Genomic DNA, 25007 nt, shown 5'->3' on the forward strand with positions numbered 1-25007 from the left:
TGTTTATTGGAGAAGTTCTTTGTTTCTTCTTGGATTCTGAAGCCTTGCTGGGCTTGGTAATCTTTCCTGGCAGTTATTTTTTCTAGGACTTCAGTACTCCGTTCCCCATGCACTGGGCTGCAGAGCTCTGCTCAGGGGTCTGCAGTTGATCTAGGCAGATGGATTGTTATCAAGTGCTACTTGATGCTTCTCTCCTTTGAGAATGATGTGTGGTGGTGAGGGCTTTGTTGTGTCCAGTTCAGGTTCTTTAGACCTTGGACCCTTCCCTGGGTAGTCCTGTCTGTCCTAGGGAATTTTCTAGAATAGCAATGTATAGATTTTCTATGCTCTGACCTTTTATCTCTTCTCCCTAAAGGGTGCCAGTGGTGCTGACACCGATGATTGACAGTGTCCAAAAGGTCTCCCCTACTTTTTCCAATCTTTACTCTTTATTTTTGTCTCATGGTGATATTTTAAAAGACTTGTCTGACAGGACTGGTAGATGTGAAAGCTGTCATTAGTCTTTACCACTGCTGGGAGGTTGTCACCTGAGAAGGGACCTTGTGCTCTCTAGAAATGGGATCCTATGACCCTGAGCTGTGGGCTGTGGCTGGAGCAGGCGATATCCCTTCAGGTGAGTTTCCTGCAGTTGCTAGAATGTCCTTAGTCTGTGCACCTTACTGTGGGCTGTGGTCAGCCGTTGGGCATGATCACGGAATCTCAAGGCTCTACTCTGACCTTGCTGGTGACCATGACTGGGTCAGCACCTAGATGAGGTGGTAGGATCTGCACAGCACCTGCCCTCAGTCCTGGAATTCCTGTAAAGCCTCGACACTGAGTTTTTCCCAGAGTCTCAGGACAAGGACAAACCCTCTCCTCCTCTCCAAGGTATGCCTCTTCCTCACAATGAAACCCTTTCCCAGGATTTATCACAGTCACTCTGTGAGCCCCAAGACAGGAAGGCACTGGCCCAGACCCAGAGGAGGTAGAACTCTGATCCCAGTATCAGAGCATGGAACAAGGGGACAGAAGACGTGGGTCTGTGTAACAACTCCAAGCCTCACAACTGAAGATACAGAGCTGGTGGAAGAGGATGACAGAAACTATGGACACGGAATCGATCAGAAGTTTTATTGATGAGCATGGGTCTAGAGTGGTACAGCTGACCACAGATGCAGGGTCATCCAGTCAGGGAGGGAAGGGAAGAGGAAGCCAGCTCTCCTGGGACCTGGTGGAGGAGGAACCTGCTGAGCCTTCTAAGGGGTCAAGCTATGGTCCAGATTCCCTAAGACTGTATACATCTTTCTTCTGAGCAGTTCCTACAGGAGTAGCAACTACAGGCTTTTGGACTTGTAGTTCTGTGCCCTACTGCCTTAGTGGGTCCTGGCCCTCAGCAACTGGACTTCTGTCCACAGCAGGCCTGTCTGGAGCAGGCAGGGCGGCAGAGCAGGGACACACTGGAGGTTGGGCCACAGCAGCTGGGCTGGCAGGAGGAGGCACAACAGGAGGAGGTGGGCACACAGCAGGCAGGTCTGCACACTGGGCGACACAGCAGGGACAGGCTGGAGCAGGGCTTGCAGCACACAGGAGCACAGCAGGAAGGCTGGCAGCAGGAGGAGCCAGAGCAGATGGGTGTGCAGCAGACAGGCTTGCAGCAGACAGGCACACAGCAGGGGGATTGACAGCATGAGGATTGGCAGCTAGACTGCTGGCAGCATGGTCCAGAGCAGATGGGTGTGCAGCAGACAGGCTTGCAGCAAAGGGTCACACAGCAGGATGGCTGGCAGGGGGAGCAGGTGCAGCAAGCTGGCTGGCAACTAGACTGCTGGCAGCATGAGGGTGTGCAGCAGGAAGATTGGCAGCAGGGGCTGGATACACAGCTCACTGGGGTGCAGAGGAGGGTCAGACAGGGGCCTGGGGCACAGCAGCTGGTCTGGCAGCAGCTGGTCTGGCAGCAGCTGGGGGCACAGCAGCAGGGCTCACAGCAGCTCTCTGGGCAGTCATCCACCTGCCAGGAGGAGTTGGTGAGAGCATCAGAGCAGACAGACATGGTGGAGGCGGCCATGGCGGGCTTGCAGAGAGTTGGGTGTGTTTGTGTTGAGTGACTGAGTTAGTGTTGAGAATGTGTGTGTGTGAGGTGCTCTGGGCTCTGTGCTTTTATCCTCCAGGCATGTTTTGCTGCAGGAGGCTTTGCACACTTTCATTTCCTTGTTATTCAGTCTGGAGGATGCTCTGCAGGGCTCAGTCATGGTTTCCTTGCTCCAGCAATAAACACATCTGGAGGGAAAGCACAGACTTCCTGGGCTAACCCTGTGCCCTCTGCCTTGTGGCGATTTTCAGGGTTCCTGGTGATGATGCTGAGAGCTAAACATATTATGTACTCCAGCCCTGTCCTTCAAGGGGTGGTCCAGCCTGCCTGAGGCTAGGAGAGAGGTGATGGGCCCATCACAGGCTTATCTGTCCTGCATCCAGAACTAGCACCTTGGCCAAAGCATCCCACTCATAGCTTCTGCTCTCCAGTATCCTTGATATTGTTAGAAGCCTTGTTTCAGTGGTGCCTCAGACAGCAATAGACAGAGGTGCCTTCACAGTAAAAGTGAGCAGAGATCAGCAGTTGCTGCACTGAGTAGGGCTTCTGTGCCACACAGTGTGGGCTTTCTGCCTCATATACATGCTGCAGTTTCTCACATAACCTCTGTCCCATTGACTTCTCCACAGAAGTTCATGTGTGACCAGTGTCTTCAGCATCCTGGCCCAGAGGTGTACTATAGTGTTGTGATAGCCACAGCTCATGACCCCTCTGGATCTCTGCCAGTGACCCGTGGAAAGGTGTCCTGGTTAGCATCTTGTTTGAGCCATTGAACATTACATCTGCCTATTTATCCAGTCATATCTGTGTCAGGAGTTCATTCTTAATGGCTAAATAATGTTCTCTTATGTGGCTGTGCCAACTCCTTGGCAGAGATCGGTGGGCAGACAGAACAGCTCAGCCTTGTGAGTCTGTGTGTAGCCTTGGCGAGACTACAGGCCTATTACAAACCTTTGACCTAGCATGGGCCTCTCTCATTCATGTGTTTAAGTGTGTGTGTGTGTGTGTGCGTGTGCTTGTGCATGTGTGTGTGTCTGTGCGAGCATGTGTGCACATGTGTGAAGTGTAAGTGTATGTGTGCATATGTGTATACATTTGTGTAAGTGTATGTGTATGTAAGTGTATGTGTAAATTAATGTTTGTGTAACTATATGTGGAAGTGTATGTGGAAGTGTATGTGTATATGTATGTGTAAGTACAGGTATAAGTGTATGTATATGTTTGTGTGTGCATATTTAAGTGTATATATATATATATGTGTGTGTAAGTGTATGTGTAAGTATTTGTATGTGGATGTGGGCGAATGTGTATGTATATTTGTTTTTAAGGAGTGGCCTCTGGCTCCCTATGTCCAGTCTTAGGATTGCTCTGTCTTCTTAATAAATTAGTTTGGACAGTCCTTTGTCTTAGATGCAGTTTTCTCTCCTTTCATGGAGTTTTGATGGTTCTGGGCAGCAGGTTCCCTGGACTGTGAGTGTTCTGAGGCTCATCACTGACTTCTCTAACAATGTCCTCTGCTGCCCTGTGCTTTCTTAATCTTGGTGGTTTAATTTCTTGGGCTGGTGAGATGGCTCAGCTGGTGGGAGCACTGACTGCTCTTCTGAAGGCCCTGAGTTTGATTCCCAGTGGCCACATGGTGGCTCACAGCCATCCATGGTGAGAACTGATGCCCTCTTCTGGTGTATCTGAGGTCAGCTACAGTGTACTTAAGTATAATAATAAATAAATCTATTAAAAAATTTCTCTTCTCTTGTGTCCCTTGTGTTTTTGTGACTTGCCTGAGATACCACAGTTGAGTCTTCGGTCAGGAGATTGGCTTTTATCCCTTCTTCTAAGATTTTAGCTTTAGCTCCTGCATGTGGTTTTCTGATTCATCATGAGTTAATTTTTTTTGATGTGGCATTAGCATATAGCCTTATGTTCAGCATGTGACTGTCCCAGAATCATTTGTGGAAGAGACTGTCCTTTGGTCACTACATGTCCTGGTGCTGTTGTTAGGAATCAGGTGATTTGGCTTAGTCCACTGATGTACACACCCACAATTGCTGTAGTACCAACAGCAGCACCATGGTTTTGACCCCTAGGACTTTACTGCTGGAAATCATATTCCCCATTGCTTAATGGTTTTGGCTCTAGCCTTCAGTGCATTCCGTAGGTTTTGTTGAGTGTCTTTATTAGGAAAGGGTGCCAGATCTTTCTGGGCATCTTTTTATCCATGACTGAGATGGATGTGAGGCCACTCAGGTCTACAAAGCCGCTGAGTCAGCTTCGTGTTCCTCAGCTCCCTGTCTGTGCAGTGCAGTCCTTTCCTATGATGCTGGGCTCGGCCTGATTGTGTTTTGTGGATGGGAAATGGGAGTAGGAGAGCTCGTAATTCTTTTCTAGATGTTTGCTGTTGTTTGGGTTATCATCCCATCGACCCCAATCCATATGAAGCTGAACTTCGAAGAACCCAACAGCTTTGGTACACTGAGGACAGCTGACCATGTCAGAAAGCCATTGGTAGTGCAATACAATAAGAAAGAAGAAATGGAAGGCCTGCAGAGATGGCTCAGAGGTTAAGAGCACTGACTGCTCTTCCAGGCGTCCTGAGTTAAATTCCCAGCAATCACATGGTTGCTCACAACCATTTGTAATGGAATCTGATGCCCTCTTCTGGTCTGAGTACAGCAACAGTGTACTCATATACATAAAATTAATAAGCAAATAAATAAATTAATTAATTAATCTTTTGAAGAAGGAGAGAGATGAGGAGAAAGAGAGGGAGAAAGAGAAAGAGGAGGAGCAGGAAAAGGAGGAGAAGGAAGAGGAGTAGGAGGGGAAGGAGGAGGAGGAGGAGGAGGAGAGATAGAAGGAAAAGGAGGGCTTGGGGGAATACTGTGCACAGCCATACAAATCAAACGAAGCAGCATCAGATTCCCCTACCCTGCAGGCCAGCTCACAGCTTAGGCCAAAGAAATCTCAATGAATTTGAAACTGTTGAGATCATATGAGGTGTAACCTCAAGACAGAAAGAAATAGAAATGAAAATGGAAGGAGAACCAGAGAGTTCACACCAATCTGTAGAAATAGAAGACACACTTAGGTAGCCAGGGAGTCAGGGGCAGAGGCTGGAAGATACAAGAGGTAGTTGAAAATGAAAACACAACAAACCCATGCTGGGATGCAGCCAAAACAACACAAGAGGGAAACTCATAGCCTTGAAGGAAGCGCCCAGACCAGCTATCTAAACTCACACCTCAAGGAACCAGGAGCAGGAAGCACAAACAATCCAGAGACAGCAGTGCACAGGAAATACAAATTAGAGCCAGACATGGAGGTCAGAGAAAAGCAGCCATTGGGACAGGGGCCACAAAGAGCCACACTTCCTGATGTTTAACCCAAGGAAAGGAAAAGGAGCCGTAAATAACTAAAATCACAGGGGGAAACAGGGTCCTGATGTGTGTTTACATGAGCAAGATGGGGTAGATAGAAGAGCACACTGAACAAAGTACTGTGCCACCATAGTTGGTGACAGATGAGGGGACTCAGGTGTCAAGGACAGACTCCAGGCAGCCTGGAAACCAGCTGTAGACAAATCTCATGTCTTCCTGTGGCTTCAAATGCTATTCCAAGTTCTTTCTGCCATGAATAAAAAAAATCAACTATTACAGAGCACTTGTGTGAGCCATAAACTTTCCTAACTATGCAGAAATACCTTACTTTCTCTTTCTTTCTCTCTTTTTCTTTTGTGTGATTAAGCCTGGCCCCAAAGCACTTCATGTTGCAGTAGTTATAGGGACTTAAGGCTTTTATGTATTTTTCTCTTATTTTCAGACCAGGACTTTACTAGGTTGGCTTTGAACTTGCAATTTTCATGCTTCAGCGATCTAAGTAGTTTGGGACTGTAGCTAACAGTTGTCATGGACACCTCCCCTTTGTGTTCAAAGACAATTTGCTGTCCACTTTTGAATGGACTGTCTCCTCCCTATCCTTTAAGTATGTCACACCATTGCCCTCTGGCCTTAGATTCAGGTGAGAAATGAGCTTCTAACTGGCACTGTTGTCCTGTAGACACTGCAACTGCATCAGCGTGTGTCTTCTGGGTGATCTTTGTGTTTCCTCTCCCTGGAGTTCATTGTGCTTCTTGGACATGAAGCTCTAGGAACCCGGTCTCTTTGGGGGAAGGGTTTCATTTATTTCTCGAAATATACCAACTTTTTTTTGTCGGAATAGTGTACCCTGGAGCTTTACCATCTCAGCTGTAAAGGGCACATTTCGATGGAACTGCAGAACACTGCACCTCTCACGACCACCCAGCTACCTAGTCCGTTCACCATGTAAGAAACAAAACAAGGGACTGGATAGAGGGCTCTGCAGTTAAGAGCACTGGGTGCTTTTTCAGAGGTCCTGAGGTCAATTCCCAGCAACCACATGGGGACTTGCAACCATCTGCAATGGGATCTCATGCTCTCTTCTGACCTGCAGGTGTACATGCAGAAAAAGCAATCACCTAAAATAAATGAATGAACTTTAAAAGAGAATACATTAAAATAGGTAAAAAACAGCTGGAGAGATGGTTCAGCAGTTAAGGGCACTGACTGCTCTTCCAAAATTCCTGAGTTCAATTTCCAAGAACCACATAACGCCTTACAACTGTCTATAATGGAACCAGATGCCTTCTTCTGGCATGCAGGTGTACATGCAGGTAGAGCACCTATGTAAAATAGATAAATAAATCTCAAAAAAGAATACATTAAAAAGGTAAAAGGAAACAAACAAGAAGACACTCAAAACAAGCAACAACAACAACAAATCCCTGTCCCTATCTGAAGCTAATTTGCCCCCCTCTTCAGCCTGGAGAACCCCAGTCTTGCTCTCAGTTGTTTAAGTTTTCTTCATGTATATTCCAATCCTTTGTCACTCTCTCCTCTCTCCTGCTGTGTGTCCTATTAAGCCAGGGTTGTTTCCTATGTCTTGTGTATTCTGCAGGCCAGCAAGGCTGGGCGGACCTCACTGCCTTCATTCTGGGTCCTGCTTTCCAAACTGGAATATTTCAGTTTGCCTGTCTTTCCAACTTCTAAGCTTTTCTTCAGCCTGCTCAGCTCTGTGATTGAACTGACAGTTTGCGAGAGTCTCTGAGAACATTGGGGTCAACAGAGTGACAAGCCACTGGAGAACAAGAAGGCAGTTGGGCACAACAGGACTCAGTAGCTGGTGTTGGTTCAAACTTTGTCAGTCTGACTTCAGGCTGTTTCTTTTCTGCCTATTTAGACTCAGCAGCATCATTGCAAACAATTCTTGTGATGAGTAACTTAATCCATCCTTCCCAGCAAATCATACCCAAGTCTCTTCGAGGGACAAAGTAAACAAAATGCAGATCAGACTACATCAAAACCCTTTAAAGTCCATGGGATACGTTCCATCAAGATAATAGACTCTCTAGAGAAACATAAGTTTACAGGAAGGGTATGGCAAAGGGTCTGGTGTCTAAAAGTCTCTGGCCACACTGATGGCACAAAGGTCACTGGTCACAAAGCACTCACCTGCTCCAGCCTTCTGGATGGAGAAGGGGTTTTGCATCCTTCTCCTTGAAGGAACAGCCATAAGTTCGTACAGTTCCAGGTTCCCTCAAAGACATCTGTGTCCCCTACACCAGTACCTTCCTACATTTAGTTCCTTTTAAGGCATGTCCCCTCCCCTCCCCTCTTCTCCCTTGTTTGCCATTGTAGACAGGGCTTGCCGTTCAGTGTGTCTGGTCTCATAGGCTCTTGGCCTTGTGCCACACCCTCCGTCTTGACTTCTTTATGCCCTGATTTGTAGTCTTTGCTTCTTCTGGTTTGGGATGTGGTTCATTCTCTTGTTTGTGAGACCTTGGGGAGCACACCTAAAGTGAGAGCTTAGGTTGTTTGATTTCGGTCTTGTCTTTCTATCTCCTGATGTGGGTATTCCTGATAAGAACTTCACTCATTGCTGCTTTTGTTCTTTCCCGGGGCTTCTGTAGGTGGTATTTATAGGATCAGTGGCTGTCTTAGTTAAGGTTTTACTGCTGTGAACAGACAGCATGACCAAGACAAGTCTTATAAAGGATAATATTTGATTGGGGCTGGCTTACAGGATCAGAGGTTCAGTCCATCATCATCAACCTGGGAGCATGGTAGCATGCAGGCAGGCATGGTACAGGAGGCGCTGAGAGTTCTACATGTTCATCTAAAAGTTGCTAGTGGAAGAAGACTCGCTTGCAGGCAGCTAGCATGAGGGTCTTAAAGCCCATACCTCCAGTGACACACCAACTTCAACAAGGCCACTGCCACTCCAATGAAGCCATGCCCACTCAAACAAGGCTACACCTATTCCAACAAAGCCACACCTTCTAATAGTGCCACTCCTTGGGCCAAGCATATACAAACCCTTACATATTCGATTCATTTCTATTTCTCTATGGCATTCTAGTATTCTGACACTTTCATATGGAAATCCCAATGGTATTAGACTTTCTGCCATTTCTGCATAATAAGACTCTATTCATCCCTTCTTGTAATACTGGAATCATGGCCATGAATTCATTTTTGTTTATTGGAGAAGTTCTTTGTTTCTTCTTGGATTCTGAAGCCTTGCTGGGCTTGGTAATCTTTCCTGGCAGTTATTTTTTCTAGGACTTCAGTACTCCGTTCCCCATGCACTGGGCTGCAGAGCTCTGCTCAGGGGTCTGCAGTTGATCTAGGCAGATGGATTGTTATCAAGTGCTACTTGATGCTTCTCTCCTTTGAGAATGATGTGTGGTGGTGAGGGCTTTGTTGTGTCCAGTTCAGGTTCTTTAGACCTTGGACCCTTCCCTGGGTAGTCCTGTCTGTCCTAGGGAATTTTCTAGAATAGCAATGTATAGATTTTCTATGCTCTGACCTTTTATCTCTTCTCCCTAAAGGGTGCCAGTGGTGCTGACACCGATGATTGACAGTGTCCAAAAGGTCTCCCCTACTTTTTCCAATCTTTACTCTTTATTTTTGTCTCATGGTGATATTTTAAAAGACTTGTCTGACAGGACTGGTAGATGTGAAAGCTGTCATTAGTCTTTACCACTGCTGGGAGGTTGTCACCTGAGAAGGGACCTTGTGCTCTCTAGAAATGGGATCCTATGACCCTGAGCTGTGGGCTGTGGCTGGAGCAGGCGATATCCCTTCAGGTGAGTTTCCTGCAGTTGCTAGAATGTCCTTAGTCTGTGCACCTTACTGTGGGCTGTGGTCAGCCGTTGGGCATGATCACGGAATCTCAAGGCTCTACTCTGACCTTGCTGGTGACCATGACTGGGTCAGCACCTAGATGAGGTGGTAGGATCTGCACAGCACCTGCCCTCAGTCCTGGAATTCCTGTAAAGCCTCGACACTGAGTTTTTCCCAGAGTCTCAGGACAAGGACAAACCCTCTCCTCCTCTCCAAGGTATGCCTCTTCCTCACAATGAAACCCTTTCCCAGGATTTATCACAGTCACTCTGTGAGCCCCAAGACAGGAAGGCACTGGCCCAGACCCAGAGGAGGTAGAACTCTGATCCCAGTATCAGAGCATGGAACAAGGGGACAGAAGACGTGGGTCTGTGTAACAACTCCAAGCCTCACAACTGAAGATACAGAGCTGGTGGAAGAGGATGACAGAAACTATGGACACGGAATCGATCAGAAGTTTTATTGATGAGCATGGGTCTAGAGTGGTACAGCTGACCACAGATGCAGGGTCATCCAGTCAGGGAGGGAAGGGAAGAGGAAGCCAGCTCTCCTGGGACCTGGTGGAGGAGGAACCTGCTGAGCCTTCTAAGGGGTCAAGCTATGGTCCAGATTCCCTAAGACTGTATACATCTTTCTTCTGAGCAGTTCCTACAGGAGTAGCAACTACAGGCTTTTGGACTTGTAGTTCTGTGCCCTACTGCCTTAGTGGGTCCTGGCCCTCAGCAACTGGACTTCTGTCCACAGCAGGCCTGTCTGGAGCAGGCAGGGCGGCAGAGCAGGGACACACTGGAGGTTGGGCCACAGCAGCTGGGCTGGCAGGAGGAGGCACAACAGGAGGAGGTGGGCACACAGCAGGCAGGTCTGCACACTGGGCGACACAGCAGGGACAGGCTGGAGCAGGGCTTGCAGCACACAGGAGCACAGCAGGAAGGCTGGCAGCAGGAGGAGCCAGAGCAGATGGGTGTGCAGCAGACAGGCTTGCAGCAGACAGGCACACAGCAGGGGGATTGACAGCATGAGGATTGGCAGCTAGACTGCTGGCAGCATGGTCCAGAGCAGATGGGTGTGCAGCAGACAGGCTTGCAGCAAAGGGTCACACAGCAGGATGGCTGGCAGGGGGAGCAGGTGCAGCAAGCTGGCTGGCAACTAGACTGCTGGCAGCATGAGGGTGTGCAGCAGGAAGATTGGCAGCAGGGGCTGGATACACAGCTCACTGGGGTGCAGAGGAGGGTCAGACAGGGGCCTGGGGCACAGCAGCTGGTCTGGCAGCAGCTGGTCTGGCAGCAGCTGGGGGCACAGCAGCAGGGCTCACAGCAGCTCTCTGGGCAGTCATCCACCTGCCAGGAGGAGTTGGTGAGAGCATCAGAGCAGACAGACATGGTGGAGGCGGCCATGGCGGGCTTGGCAGAGAGTTGGGAGTGTTTGTGTTGAGTGACTGAGTTAGTGTTGAGAATGTGTGTGTGTGAGGTGCTCTGGGCTCTGTGCTTTTATCCTCCAGGCATGTTTTGCTGCAGGAGGCTTTGCACACTTTCATTTCCTTGTTATTCAGTCTGGAGGATGCTCTGCAGGGCTCAGTCATGGTTTCCTTGCTCCAGCAATAAACACATCTGGAGGGAAAGCACAGACTTCCTGGGCTAACCCTGTGCCCTCTGCCTTGTGGCGATTTTCAGGGTTCCTGGTGATGATGCTGAGAGCTAAACATATTATGTACTCCAGCCCTGTCCTTCAAGGGGTGGTCCAGCCTGCCTGAGGCTAGGAGAGAGGTGATGGGCCCATCACAGGCTTATCTGTCCTGCATCCAGAACTAGCACCTTGGCCAAAGCATCCCACTCATAGCTTCTGCTCTCCAGTATCCTTGATATTGTTAGAAGCCTTGTTTCAGTGGTGCCTCAGACAGCAATAGACAGAGGTGCCTTCACAGTAAAAGTGAGCAGAGATCAGCAGTTGCTGCACTGAGTAGGGCTTCTGTGCCACACAGTGTGGGCTTTCTGCCTCATATACATGCTGCAGTTTCTCACACAACCTCTGTCCCATTGACTTCTCCACAGAAGTTCATGTGTGACCAGTGTCTTCAGCATCCTGGCCCAGAGGTGTACTATAGTGTTGTGATAGCCACAGCTCATGACCCCTCTGGACCTCTGCCAGTGACCCGTGGAAAGGTGTCCTGGTTAGCATCTTGTTTGAGCCATTGAACATTACATCTGCCTATTTATCCAGTCATATCTGTGTCAGGAGTTCATTCTTAATGGCTAAATAATGTTCTCTTATGTGGCTGTGCCAACTCCTTGGCAGAGATCGGTGGGCAGACAGAACAGCTCAGCCTTGTGAGTCTGTGTGTAGCCTTGGCGAGACTACAGGCCTATTACAAACCTTTGACCTAGCATGGGCCTCTCTCATTCATGTGTTTATGTGTGTGTGTGTGTGCGTGTGCTTGTGCATGTGTGTGTGTCTGTGCGAGCATGTATGCACATGTGTGAAGTGTAAGTGTAAGTGTATGTGTGCATATGTGTATACATTTGTGTAAGTGTATGTGTATGTAAGTGTATGTGTAAATTAATGTTTGTGTAACTATATGTGGAAGTGTATGTGGAAGTGTATGTGTATATGTATGTGTAAGTACAGGTATAAGTGTATGTATATGTTTGTGTGTGCATATATAAGTGTATATATATATGTGTGTGTGTAAGTGTATGTGTAAGTATTTGTATGTGGATGTGGGCGAATGTGTATGTATATTTGTTTTTAAGGAGTGGCCTCTGGCTCCCTATGTCCAGTCTTAGGATTGCTCTGTCTTCTTAATAAATTAGTTTGGACAGTCCTTTGTCTTAGATGCAGTTTTCTCTCCTTTCATGGAGTTTTGATGGTTCTGGGCAGCAGGTTCCCTGGACTGTGAGTGTTCTGAGGCTCATCACTGACTTCTCTAACAATGTCCTCTGCTGCCCTGTGCTTTCTTAATCTTGGTGGTTTAATTTCTTGGGCTGGTGAGATGGCTCAGCTGGTGGGAGCACTGACTGCTCTTCTGAAGGCCCTGAGTTTGATTCCCAGTGGCCACATGGTGGCTCACAGCCATCCCTGGTAAGAACTGATGCCCTCTTCTGGTGTATCTGAGGTCAGCTACAGTGTACTTAAGTATAATAATAAATAAATCTATTAAAAAATTTCTCTTCTCTTGTGTCCCTTGTGTTTTTGTTACTTACCTGAGATACCACAGTTGAGTCTTCGGTCAGGAGATTGGCTTTTATCCCTTCTTCTGAGATTTTAGCTTTAGCTCCTGCATGTAGTTTTCTGATTCATCATGAGTTAATTTTTTTTTGATGTGGCATTAGCATATAGCCTTATGTTCAGCATGTGACTGTCCCAGAATCATTTGTGAAAGAGACTCTCCTTTGGTCACTACATGTCCTGGTGCTGTTGTTAGGAATCAGGTGATTTGGCTTAGTCCACTGATGTACACACCCACCATTGCTGTAGTACCAACAGCAGCACCATGGTTTTGACCCCTAGGTCTTTACTGCTGGAAATCATATTCCCCATTGCTTAATGGTTTTGGCTCTAGCCTTCAGTGCATTCCGTAGGTTTTGTTGAGTGTCTCTATTAGGAAAGGGTTCCAGATCTTTCTGCGCATCTTTTTATCCATGACTGAGATGGATGTGAGGTTCCTTAGGCCACTCAGGTCTACAAAGCCGCTGAGTCAGCTTCGTGTTCCTCTGCTCCCTGTCTGTGCAGTGCAGTCCTTTCCTATGCTGCTGGGCTCGGCCTGATTGTGTTTTGTGGATGGGAAATGGTAGTAGGAGAACTCGTAATTCTTTTCTAGATGTTTGCTGTTGTTTGGGTTATCATCCCATCGACCCCAATCCATATGAAGCTGAACTGCAAAGAACCCAACAGCTCTGGTACACTGAGGACAGCTGACCATGTCAGCAACAGTGTACTCATATACATAAAATAAATAAATAAGCAAATTAATTAATTAACTAATTTTTTGAAGAAGGAGAAGGAAGAGGAAGAAGAGTAGCAGAAGGAGAAGGAGGAGTATGAAGAGGAGGAGGAGGATGGGGAGGGGGGAGGAGGAGGAGGAAGAAGAGGAGGAGGAAGAAGATAAAGGAGAGGAGGAGGAGAAAGGAGGAGGAAGAGGAAGAAGAGGGGGAGGAGGAGGAGAGATAGAAGGAAAAGGAGGGCTAGGAGAATACCATGCTCAGTCATTCAGAGCACACAAAGCAGCATCAGCTTTCCCCACCCTGCAGGCTGACTCACAGCTTAGGCCAAAGAAATCTCAATGAATGTGAAATTATTGAGATCATATGAGGGGGCACCTCACGATGGAAAACAAATAGAAATGAAAACAGAAAGAGAACCAGAGAGTTCACACCAATCTGTAGAAATAGAAGACGCACTTAGATAGACAGGAAGTCAGGGGCAGAGGCTGGAAGATACAAGAGGTAGTTAAAAATGAAAACACAACAAACCCATGCTGGGATGCAGCCAAAACAGTACAAGAGGGAAACTCATAGCCTTGAAGGAAGTGCCCAGAGCAGCCATCTAAACTCACACCTCAAGGAACCAGGAGCAGGAAGGACAAACAATCCAGAGACAGCAGTACACAGGAAATACAAATTAGAGCCAGGCATGGAGGTCAGGGAAAAGCAGCCATTGGGACAGGAGCCACAAAGAGCCACACTTCCTGATGTTTAACCCAAGGAAAGGAAAAGGAGCTGTAAGTAACTAAAATCACAGGGGGAAACAGGGTCCTGATGTGTGTTTACATGAGCAAGATGGGGTAGATAGAAGAGCACACTGAACAAAGTACTGTGCCACCATAGTTGGTGACAGATGAGGGAACTCAGGTGTCAAGAACAGACTCCAGGCAGCCTGGAAAACAGCTGTAGACAAATCTCGTGTCTTCCTGTGGCTTCAAATGCTATTCCAAGTTCTTTCTGCCATGAATAAAAAAAATCAACTATTACAGAGCACTTGTGTGAGCCATAAACTCTCCTAACTATGCAGAAATACCTTATTTTCTCTTTCTTTTTTTCTTTTTCTTTTCTGTGATTAAGCCTGGCCTCCTGCAAATGCCCCCTAAGCACTTCATGTTGCAGTAGTTATAGGGAATTAAGGCTTTTATGTATTTTTCTCTTATTTTCAGACCAGGACTTTACTAGGTTGGCTTTGAACTTGCAATTTTCATGCTTCAGCGATCTAAGTAGTTTGGGACTGTAGGTAACAGTTATCATGGACACCTCCCCTTTGTGTTCAAAGACAATTTGCTGTCCACTTTTGAATGGACTGTCTCCTCCCTATCCTTTAAGTATGCCACACCATTGCCCTCTGGCCTTAGATTCAGGTGAGAAATGAGCTTCTAACTGGCACTGTTGTCCTGTAGACACTGCAACTGCATCAGCGTGTGTCTTCTGGGTGATCTTTGTGTTTCCTCCCCCTGGAGTTCATTGTGCTTCTTGGACATGAAGGTCTAGGAGCCCAGTCTCTTTGGGGGAAGGGTTTCATTTATTTCTCGAAATATACCAACTATTTTTTGTCGGAATAGTGTACCCTGGAGCTTTACCATCTCAGCTGTAAAGGGCACATTTCGATGGAACTGCAGAACACTGCACCTCTCATGACCACCCAGCTACCTAGTCCGTTCACCATGTAAGAAACAAAACAAGGGACTGGATAGAGGGCTCTGCAGTTAAGAGCACTGGGTGCTTTTTCAGAGGTCCTGAGGTCAATTCCCAGCAACCACATGGGTACTTGCAACCATCTGCAATGGGATCCCATGCTCTCTTCTGACCTGCAGGTGTACACGCAGATAGAGCACTCACCTAAAATAAATGAATGAACCTGAAAAGAGTATACATTAAAATAGGTAAAAACGGCTGGAGAGATGGTTCAGTAGTTAAGGGCACTGACTGCTCTTCCAAAATTCCTGAGTTCAATTTCCAAGAACCACATAACGCCTTACAACTGTCTATAATGGAACCAGATGCCTTCTTCTGGCATGCAGGTGTACATGCAGGTAGAGCACCTATGTAAAATAGATAAATAAATCTCAAAAAAGAATACATTAAAAAGGTAAAAGGAAAGTCGGGCGTGGTGGCGCACACCTTAAATCCCAGCACTCGGGAGGCTGAGGCAGGCGGATTTCTGAGTTTGAGGCCAGCCTGGTCTACAAAGTGAGTTCCAGGACAGCCAGGGCTACACAGAGAAACCCTGTCTCGAAAAAACCAAAAAAAAAAAAAAAAAATAGGTAAAAGGAAACAAACAAGAAGACACTCAAAACAAGCAACAACAACAACAAATCCCTGTCCCTATCTGATGCTAACTTGCCCCCTCTTCAGCCTGGGGAACCCCAGTCTTGCTCTCAGTTGCTTTAAGTTTTCTTCATGTATATTCCAATCCTTTGTCACTCTCTCCTCTCTCCTGCTGTGTGTCCTATTAAGCCAGGGTTATTTCCTATGTCCCGTGTATTCTGCAGGCCAGCAAGGCTGGGCGGACCTCACTGCCTTCATTCTGGGTCCTGCTTTCCAAACTGGAATATTTCAGTTTGCCTGTCTTTCCAACTTCTAAGCTTTTCTTCAGCCTGCTCAGCTCTGTGATTGAACTGACAGTTTGCGAGAGTCTCTGAGAACATTGGGGTCAACAGTGTGAAAAGCCACTGGAGAACAAGAAGGCAGTTGGGCACAACAGGACTCAGTAGCTGATGTTGGTTCAAACTTTGTCAGTCTGACTCCAGGCTGTTTCTTTTCTGCCTATTTAGACTCAGCAGCATCATTGCAAACAATTCTTGTGATGAGTAACTTAATCCATCCTTCCCAGCAAATCATACCCAAGTCTCTTTGAGGAACAAAGTAAGCAAAATGCAGATCACACCACATCAAAACCCTTTGTAAAGTCCATGGGATACGTTCCATCAAGATAATAGACTCTATAGATTGATTGAGAAACATAAGTTTACAGGAAGGGTATGGCAAAGGGTCTGGTGTCTAAAAGTCTCTGGCCACACCGATGGCACAAAGGTCACTGGTCACAAAGCACTCACCTGCTTCAGCCTTCTGGATGGAGAAGGGGTTTTGCATCCTTCTCCTTGAAGGAACAACCATAAGTGCATACAGTTCCAGGTTCCCTCAAAGACATCTGTATCCCCTACACCAGTACCTTCCTACATTTAGTTCCTTTTAAGGCATGTCCCCCTCCCCTCCCCTCCCCTCCTCTCATATCTCTTGTTTGCCATTGTAGACAGGGCTTGCCGTTCCTTGTGTCTGGTCTCATAGGCTCTTTGCCTTGTGTAGCAGACTCTGTCTTGACTTCTTTATGCCGTGATTTGTAGTCTTTGCTTCTTCTGGTTTGGGATGTGGTTCATTCTCTTGTTTGTGAGACCTTGGGGAGCACACCTAAAGTGAGAGCTTAGGTTGTTTGATTTCGGTCTTGTCTTTCTATCTCCTGATGTGGGTATTCCTGATAAGAACTTTACTCATTGCTGCTTTTGTTCTTTCCTGGGGCTTCTGTAGGTGGTATTATAGGATCAGTGGCTGTCTTAGTTAAGGTTTTACTGCTGTGAACAGGCACCATGACCAAGACAAGTCCTATAAAGTACAAAGTTTGAATGGGGCTGGCTTACAGGTTCAGAGGATCAGTCCATCATCATCAAGGTGGGAGCATGGTATTGTCCAGGGAGGCATGGTGCAGGAGGAGCTGAGAGTTCTACATCTTTCTCTGTAGGCTGCTAGCGGAAGACTTACTTCTAGGCAGCTAAGATGAGGGTCTTAAAGCCCACACCCACAGTGACATATCTATTCCAAGAAGTCCACACCTCCAAATAGTTCCACTCGTTGGGCCAAGCATATTAAAACCATGACACTCATTCCCCCTGACTTCTTCAGCAACCATAAGCTTATTTAAATATATCTCCACCCACCCCCATGTCTGATATGTAAAAATGTGTACAGCAATGTGTGTATATAGAGGTTAGAGAAGAATTCTTAGGAGTCAGTTGTCTCTTGCCACTGGAATCTGGGGCTCAAACTCAGTCTGCCAGACACTCACCCAAGCACCTCTACCCACTGAGAAATCCCATGGGCTGGAGCATATTGTTTTGACACATCTATACTCATTGATGATCTATTCACAATAGGAAGGAAATGGACTCATTAAAGTCCACCAACTAATAGATAATGAAGTGTACATATGCATGGTAGAATTTACGAAGCCACACAGAAATGGGACATGAAATCTGTGAAGGAACTGGAAAAACATCATACTGAGTGAAGCCACACAGGTTCAGAAAGACAAATGCTCATCTATGAATTGTCTCTCATATATGAAGTACAACTTTTTTTTTTTTTTTTTTTTTTGGTTTTTGAGACAGGATTTCTATGTGTAGCCCTGGCTGTTCTGGAACTCACTCTGTAGACCAGGCTGGCCTTGAACTCAGAAATCTGCCTGCCTCTGCCTCCCAAGTGCTGGGATTGAAGGCATGCGCCACCACTGCCCGGTGAAGTACAACTTCTTATGTTTATATGTGCGCCCTTCTGTGGGACTGAGTATGTATGGAGCTTGGGAAAACAGGAAGGTGACCTGGGTTGGGAATGTTGTGGTCATAAAAAGAGAAAGAGCTGTAAGAATATGTTCTAGCGGGGTGTGAGAGAAGAGGGTACCTCAGCGGGTACCCTGAGGGATCCCTTCCCCGTGAGAGACCAGCCACATGATAGGATAGTATAAAATAGAGTTTATCTAGAGCATGGGGAGGGGAGTTAAGAGAGTAGTAGAGGCAGAGAGTAGAGAAGTAGAGGCTGGCCATGACCATGTGGAGAGAGAGGGGAGAAGGGAATTGGAACAGAGGGGGAGCAAGAGGCAAGAGAGCAAGAGAGAGAGGAGGGAAAGCAGCCCCTTTTATAGGACTAGGACTACCTGGCTGTTGCCTGGTAACCATGGTGAGGAGCACACCTGGCTATTGGGAGGAATCTGTGGGGGTGGAGTCCAGACAGATTACAAACAGGGGAGGCTTTCAGACAGAGGGCAGAGGAAGCTGAAGATGTTATATAAAAGTTCAAGGATACTCTGGAGGTGGAATGGTTTAATTGGACAACGGACAGTGAGGGCAGGGGGTGGGGGGCTCTCCAAAGCTAAGTATATACAAAGCTGAGTGTATATGGTGTAAGGAAGCTTGCTAACAAGTTAATTATCACAATAAAGCATGCTGCTCAGTCTCAGAGCATTTTGTGATTCCTAAGTTTTGCTTCCTGATGCTTCCAGATGCATATGATGATCAGAAAAGACACAAGGTGTGATTTCCATCATTTGTAGTTTGTTAAGACTTGTTTTGTACCCTGTGATCTGGTCTATGCTAGGTAGAGAAAGTTTCACGTGCCAAAGGAAAAAATGTGTATGCAGTAGCTGTTGGAATGTTCTGGAGATGTCTGTCAGACCTTGGAATGTCCTGGAGATGCCTGTCAAGTCCTGAAATGTTCTAGAGATGTATGTTAAGACCCAGAAAGTTTTGGAGATGTCGGTGAGATCTTGGAATATTCTGCAGATGTTAGTAAAGTCCTGGAATGTTCTGGAGATTTCTGTCAGGCCTTGGAATGTTCTGGGAATGTATGTTAAATTTCAGGATGTTCTAGAGATGTCTTTCAAGGCGTTTGATCTGCTGTTAAATTAGCTCAGGCTTTTGTGGATTTTTGCTTGTACCACCCACTGTGAGGGCCACTGCTGCACAGCACAGTAGCTTATTATCAGGTTCTATCACACTTTCGGTGGAAGGATGCTTGCTTTGTGAGATTGAACAACCACCACTGGGTATCTATGGATTAATCGTCGTATGTTTTCATGATGAGCTGAACTTTTGACCTTATGCAGTTACACACTTGTCTCTTCTTTCTGCTGGTCTTGATTCTGTTTTGTCAGATGTAAGCATAGCCACTCCAGTTGGTCTTCAAGTTCCATTTGTCTACAAAGCCACTTTTATCTCTTTCTTTGAGGCTTTCAGCCTGTGTATTGTTCTGATGCTGTGAATTTCTTGAGGGTGGTCTGCCTTTAGCTCTTGTTTTTTTTTTAATCCCATTCAGCTGATCAGTTTTTAACTGACAAATTAAGACTGCTCACATTTAGAGTCATTGGTAAAGGTGAGGACTCGTGCCTGCCTTTTGCTTTTCTTCAAGTTGTTCAGTGTTCTTTGTTTCTTTCCTCCCTCTCTCTTTCCTCTGTGCAGTTAATGGCTTATAGAATTGTTAATATTTTGTCTTAGTAGGGGTTTTACTGCTGTGAACAGACACCATGACCAAGGCAAGTCTTATAAGGATAACATATATTTAGGCTGGATAACAGGTTTAGAGGTTCAGCTCATTATCATCAAGGCAGTAACATGGCAGCATCCAGGCAGGCATGGTGCAGGAGGAGCTGAGAGTTCTACATCTTTATCTGAAGGTTGCTAGTGGAAGACAGACTTCTAGGCAGCTAGGATGAGGGTCTTAAAGCCCACACCCAGAGTGACACACCAATTCAACAAGGCCAGAGCTACCCCAACAAAGACATGCCCACTCCAGCAAGGCCACACCTCCTAGTAGTGCCACTCCTTGGGCCAAGCATATACACACACTTACACATTTGATTCATTCCTATTTCTCTCTGGTATTCTAGTATTCTGACACTCAATCCCAATGGTTGTAGCCTTTCTGCTATTTCTGCATTATAAGACCCTCTTCATTCCTTCTTGTAAGGTTGGAACCTTAGCTATCTATGAATTGTTTCTTGGGGAAAGTCTTTGTTTCTTCTTGGATTCTGAAGTCTTGCTGGGCTTAGTAATCGTGGCTGGAGGTTATTTTTTTCTAGGACTTCAGTACACCGTTCCCAATGCACTGGGCTGCAGAGCTCGGCTAAGGGGTCTGCAATTGATCTGGGCAGATGGTTGCTATCAAGTGTGACTTGATGCCTCTCCCCTTTGCAGACAATATGCAGTGGGGAGGGCTTTGTTGTGTCCAGTTAAGGTTCTTTAGAGCTTGGACCCTTCCCTGGGTAGCTCTGTATGGCCTAAAGAATTTTCGAGAATATCAATGTATAAATTTTCTATGCTCTGAACTTATCTCTCTTCTTTCCCACTCACTGGTGCCAGTGATGCTGGCACCAATGATTGACAGTGTCCCAAATGTCTCCCTTACGTTTTCTAACTCCCCCCTTTATTTTTCTCTCGTGCTGACATTTTAAAAGACCTGTCTGACAGGACTGGTATATGTGAAAGCTGTCATTATTCTTTACCACTGCTGGGAGGTTGTCACCTGAGAAGGGACCTTGTGCTCTCTAGAAATGGGATCCTGTGACCCTGATCAGTGGGCTATGGCTGGAGCAGGCGATTTCCTTCATATGAGCTGCCTGCAGTTGCTAGAATGTTCCTAGGCTGTGCATCTTCCATTGTGCTTCCGTCAGCATGTGGGCGAGGTCAAGGTTCTCAAGGCTCTACTCCTACCTTGTTGGTGACAGGGACTGGGACAGCACCCAGATAGGTGGCAGGATCTGCACAGCAGCTGCCCTCAGTCCTGAATTCCTGTGAAGATACCACCCTGAGTCTTTCCCAGGGTCTCAGGACAAGGGCAGGCCCTACCCTCCTCTCCAAGGTAAGCCTCGTTCTCACAATGAAACCCCTCAGAGGATTTATCAGAGTCACCCCGTGAACCCCAAGACAGGAAAGTCCTGGCCCAGACCCAGAGGCGGTAGAACCCAGATCTCAGTATCAGAGCATGGAACAAGGGGACAGAAGCTGTGGGTCTGTTTAAAGACTCCAAGCCTCACAGCTGAAGATACAGAGATAGTGGAAGAGGATGGCAGTCACTATGGAGACATAATCGATCAGAAGAAGTTTTATTAATGCGCATTGGTCGAGAGTCGTACAGCTGACCACAGATGCAGGGTCATCCAGACAGGGAGGGAAGAGGAAGCCAGCTCTCCTGTGACCTGGTAGAGGAGGAACCTGCTGGGCCTTCTAAGGGGTCGAGCTACACTCAGGTTTCTCTTCAGACTGTATACATCTTTCTTCTGAGCTGTGCCTCCATGAGTAGCAACCACAGGCTGATGGAGGTGTGGTTCTGTGCCCTGCTGCCTTAGTGGGTGCTGGCCCTCAGCAGCTGGACTTCTGTCCACAACAGGCCTGTCTGGAGCAGGCAGGGCGGCAGAGCAGGGACACACTGGAGGTTGGGCCACAGCAGCTGGGCTGGCAGGAGGAGGCACAGCAGGAGGAGGTGGGCACACAGCAGGCAGGTCTGCACACTGGGCGACACAGCAGGGACAGGCTGGAGCAGGGCTTGCAGCACACAGGAGCACAGCAAGAGGGCTGGCAGCAGGAGGAGGAGCCAGAGCAGATGGGTGTGCAGCAGACAGGCTTGCAGCAGCAGACAGGCACACAGCAAGGGGATTGACAGCATGAGGACTGGCAGCTAGACTGCTGGCAGCATGATCCAGAGCAGATGGGTGTACAGCAGACAGGCTTGCAGCAGAGGGTCACACAGCAGGGCTGCTGGCATGGGGAGCAGGTGCAGCAAGCTGGCTGGCAGCTAGACTGCTGGCAGCATGAGGGTGTGCAGCAGGAAGATTGGCAGCAGGGACTGGACACACAGCTCACTGGGGTGCAGACAAGGGTCAGGCAGGGGGCTGGGGCACAGCAGCTGGGCTGGCAGCAGCTTGGCTGGCAGCAGCTGGGCTGGCAGCAGGTGGGGGCACAGCAGCAGGGCTCACAGCAGCTCTCTGGGCAGTCATCCACCTGCCAGGAGGAGTTGGTGAGAGCATCAGAGCAGACAGACATGGTGGAGGCAGCCATGGCAGGATTGACAGGGAGTTGGGAGTGTGTGTGTTGAGTGACTGTGTGAGTGTTGAGCTAGTGTGTGTGTTTGTGTGTGTGTGAGGTGCTCTGGGCTCTGGGCTTTTATCCTCCAGGCATGTTTTGCTGCAGGAGGCTCTTCACACTTTCATTTCCTTGTTATTCAGTCTGGAGGATGCTCTGCAGGGCTCAGTCATTAACTCCTGTTGGGCTGGTTGCTCCAGCAATAAACACATCTGGAGGGAAAGCACAGACTTCCTGGGCTGACCCTGTGCCCCCTGTCTGGTGGTGCCTGCCAGGGTACCTGGTGATGATGCTGAGCGCTTAGACTATTGTGTCCTCAAGTCCTGTAGTCCTTCAAGGGGTGGTCCAGCCTGCCTGAGGCTAGGAGAGAGGTGATGGCCCCATCACAGACTTATCTGTCCTGCATCCAGAACCAGCTGTGTTTCAAGAGCATCCCACTCATAGCTTTTGCTCTCCAGTATCCTTAGTATTGTCAGAAGCCTTGATTCAGTGGTGACCCAGACAGCAATAGACAGAGGTGCCTTCACAGTAACAAGTGAGCAGAGATCAGCATTTGCTGCATTGAGTAGGGCTTCTGTGCCACACAGTGTGGGCTTTCTGCCTCATATATATCCCGAGCTTTTGTCCCCGCCGGCAAGAACACACTCAGGACAACCGGAATCTTCTGCAGCAAAGCTTTATTGCTTACTTCTCAGGAAGATCTCGACCCCAGAAAATGGAGTCCGTTATATAGCACTCAGCCATGACGTTTCAGCACCTGATGTGGCGTGACAGCTCTTGATTCGTTGCTCGCTCATCACACCACTATTACACCCCGAGAATGGGCAGTGACTAGGAGTGAGTTCACTCTCGCACTTGCGCACAAGGCTTGTTTACTAGTTTGTCACAGCGGAGGCCAGCACCATCTTATAATGGTGATTGCTCGCGGCAAGCGCACGGCTCTCCACAGCGATTGCTCGCTGCACGCTGCACGCTTTCCACATCTCCCCCTTTTTATTTTATTAAATTGAGGCTGGACTAGGTCTGTGTAATTATGCCCATCCGCTGTGGCTCCTGTCTTAGGTCGTTCCTCCAATGTCACAGCCTTTTCCTGTCATAGGGTAACCCTATCGCCACTGGGCCCCGTGTCTTAGGATGATCTGTGCATGAGGAAAGTTGCCCGTCCCTGGATACCGCAGTGCTATGTGACAGTAACTACTAAATGACCTAGGGCGAACTCTACAAAAGAGGCCAGCCACCAATGTCAACTAATTTTTGAGCATAGATAGCCAGATTTCGGGGGAGGCGCCTTGCTCAATGGCAGCAAGTGCTTGAGCTATCACAACCTTGTCACGTGTTTGTTGGGTTCTGAGCTTGCAAACCAACCAGAGCATGAACACAAGTCCACAGCAGGTGGCAACGCCAAATAAACCCACCCCCACCCATTCCTTAAAATAAGAAAATGCAGATGAAGTCCAGGAGGAGAGGCCCTCTGTCAATGACAGGTCCACTCGCGTTGAGTTGATCTTTAAAACTGCCACCCTCAGGGCCTCAAGAGTCTCATCGAATCCCTCAGACCAATTTCCTGCAAGATACAAGGAAAGCTGTCTAGACAGATTAGCTGCATAAGTAAAATTTTCATATTGGACACTGGTAATACACAGAGCTTCCAGTTTTCTTTCACAACCCAACTGGGCCATCTGGTATAGAACTCCTATCTGTTCTTCTGCCAAGTCAAGGCGCTGATTCAATATCATCAGCCCTCCCTTTAACTTGGTACTAGCAGAAGTTTGGACAGTGATGGCATCAGCCAGATCTGCTGAAAGCTGATTTAATTTTGTGCCTGATTGAACCGTACTAACCATAGCATACCCTGCAGCTGTAGCAGCAGCTGCACTGGCTGAAATTGCTATGATCACGGCAGCAGTAATTCCAAAATCTCTTTTTTGTCGAAACAGGGATAAGGTGGAGGGTGTTTCCACCAGAACCAGGATCCAACATGGGATCCGTGCTACCATGGCACGGGTGTTCTTTGTTATGTCCCAACATTGAGAAATCCAACAAGAATCATTGGAACAGACTTCAAATGAATCATTTGAAAGAATAAACAAGAAAGGGGGGTAAACACAGACTGGGGTAGATGGATAATTAATCTGGTTTACCAAAGTTTTATTGAACCCAGTGATCTCTACACTGGTATTAGTATATCCATAAGAATCCTGGGAGGCAGCATGTATTCCCCAATACTGAGCAAATCTTGAGATGCCATTAAAAGAAGCCTTTCCAACTGCTCCTCCCTGGATAAAGATCAAAGGATTGAGTTCTGTACAACTGCCATTGACTCCACAAAGCACCCACTTGTGAAAGGGGTGCATTCTAAAGTCCTGTATGAAAAGTCCCTTTTTCATAACAAATTCCTTCTCTGGATCATCTATCATGTTGGGAGAAAAGGAAAAGGTTTTACTCTGATCTGCCCAACGAGTGATGGAGGATTGACAATCAGACCAAGGCAATATCAGCCCTTCATCTTCCAAGCTACAATGAGGGGCTATTTTTGGTTGCTGGGGACGTTCTTTGTCTGAAAAGTTAGGTGGTAGAAATGTACCATTAACCCAAATTGCCTCCTGCCAAAAGGTCCGATTTGTAAAGGTTATATCTGCATTGGAAGTATCTTGGGTTGTGCTTACCCAACCTCCTCGGTGCTCATTAAACTTCCCCAAAGCTCGAGCTGTGAGGTTGATACATTTTCCTGGTCCATTCATTTGAAAACATAAAGAACCCTGTTCTAATAAAGAGCGATTTTCCCCTAATGGTGCTCGGGTGGGATCATAGGGTAGATATGGCAAATCTAATGTTTTATTAGTAGTAAAGAATTTTGGAAAAACTATAGCATTATGGCGAACTGGCATTGGTTTAGGGAAAGTCGAAAGAATGGCCC

The 25007-nt window shown here is 47.3% G+C and overlaps 4 protein-coding genes across 10 annotated transcripts in view; 1 reads left to right on the forward strand and 3 right to left on the reverse strand.

The window, feature by feature from the left end:
• The window catches only part of Tspear (thrombospondin type laminin G domain and EAR repeats), a 205471-nt gene that overhangs the window by 75097 nt on the left and 105367 nt on the right, over window positions 1-25007 (forward strand). The gene's annotated exons all lie outside the window — the stretch shown is intronic.
• LOC110288314 (uncharacterized) lies at window positions 1370-2044 on the reverse strand. 2 transcript variants are annotated; one of them, XM_021154696.1, is made up of 2 exons: window positions 1939-2044; window positions 1370-1893 (listed from the first exon to the last, which is right to left on the reverse strand). In XM_021154696.1, the coding sequence occupies exons 1-2, from the start codon at window positions 2042-2044 to the stop codon at window positions 1370-1372; spliced, it is 630 nt and encodes a 209-aa protein (XP_021010355.1). The 2 variants fall into 2 exon arrangements, with proteins under 2 accessions (XP_021010355.1, XP_085699072.1); XM_085842946.1 differs by having other exon boundaries at window positions 1370-1601; window positions 1701-2044.
• On the reverse strand, window positions 9987-10661 carry LOC147002674 (uncharacterized). 2 transcript variants are annotated; one of them, XM_085842944.1, is made up of 2 exons: window positions 10556-10661; window positions 9987-10510 (listed from the first exon to the last, which is right to left on the reverse strand). In XM_085842944.1, exons 1-2 carry the CDS (start codon window positions 10659-10661, stop codon window positions 9987-9989), a joined length of 630 nt encoding a protein of 209 aa, XP_085699070.1. The 2 variants fall into 2 exon arrangements, with proteins under 2 accessions (XP_085699070.1, XP_085699071.1); XM_085842945.1 differs by having other exon boundaries at window positions 9987-10218; window positions 10318-10661.
• On the reverse strand, window positions 21371-22066 carry LOC147002675 (uncharacterized). Of its 5 annotated transcripts, none has more exons than XM_085842934.1 (2): window positions 21968-22066; window positions 21371-21919 (listed from the first exon to the last, which is right to left on the reverse strand). In XM_085842934.1, the coding sequence occupies exons 1-2, from the start codon at window positions 22064-22066 to the stop codon at window positions 21371-21373; spliced, it is 648 nt and encodes a 215-aa protein (XP_085699060.1). The 5 variants fall into 5 exon arrangements, with proteins under 5 accessions (XP_085699060.1, XP_085699064.1, XP_085699063.1 ...); XM_085842938.1 differs by having other exon boundaries at window positions 21371-21631; window positions 21734-22066; XM_085842937.1 differs by having other exon boundaries at window positions 21371-21641; window positions 21717-22066.

Source organism: Mus caroli, unplaced genomic scaffold (genome assembly GCF_978045245.1).
Source record: "Mus caroli unplaced genomic scaffold, Mus_caroli_1 scaffold_9, whole genome shotgun sequence".
Classification (NCBI taxonomy): Eukaryota; Metazoa; Chordata; class Mammalia; order Rodentia; family Muridae; genus Mus; species Mus caroli.

What these genes read in the sequence shown, in the direction of transcription:
- LOC110288314 (XM_021154696.1), bottom strand. Translation starts at nt 2,044, where the DNA reads ATGGCCGCCTCCACCATGTCTGTCTGCTCTGATGCTCTCACCAACTCC. An exon ending in GCCCTGCTGCTGTGCCCCCA is followed by an intron (nt 1,894 to 1,938) that starts GCTGCTGCCAGA and finishes GCTGTGCCCCAG; the next exon opens with GCCCCTGTCTGACCCTCCTC.
- LOC147002674 (XM_085842944.1), bottom strand. Translation starts at nt 10,661, where the DNA reads ATGGCCGCCTCCACCATGTCTGTCTGCTCTGATGCTCTCACCAACTCC. An exon ending in GCCCTGCTGCTGTGCCCCCA is followed by an intron (nt 10,511 to 10,555) that starts GCTGCTGCCAGA and finishes GCTGTGCCCCAG; the next exon opens with GCCCCTGTCTGACCCTCCTC.
- LOC147002675 (XM_085842934.1), bottom strand. Translation starts at nt 22,066, where the DNA reads ATGGCTGCCTCCACCATGTCTGTCTGCTCTGATGCTCTCACCAACTCC. An exon ending in GCTGTGAGCCCTGCTGCTGT is followed by an intron (nt 21,920 to 21,967) that starts GCCCCCACCTGC and finishes AGCTGCTGCCAG; the next exon opens with CCCAGCTGCTGTGCCCCAGC.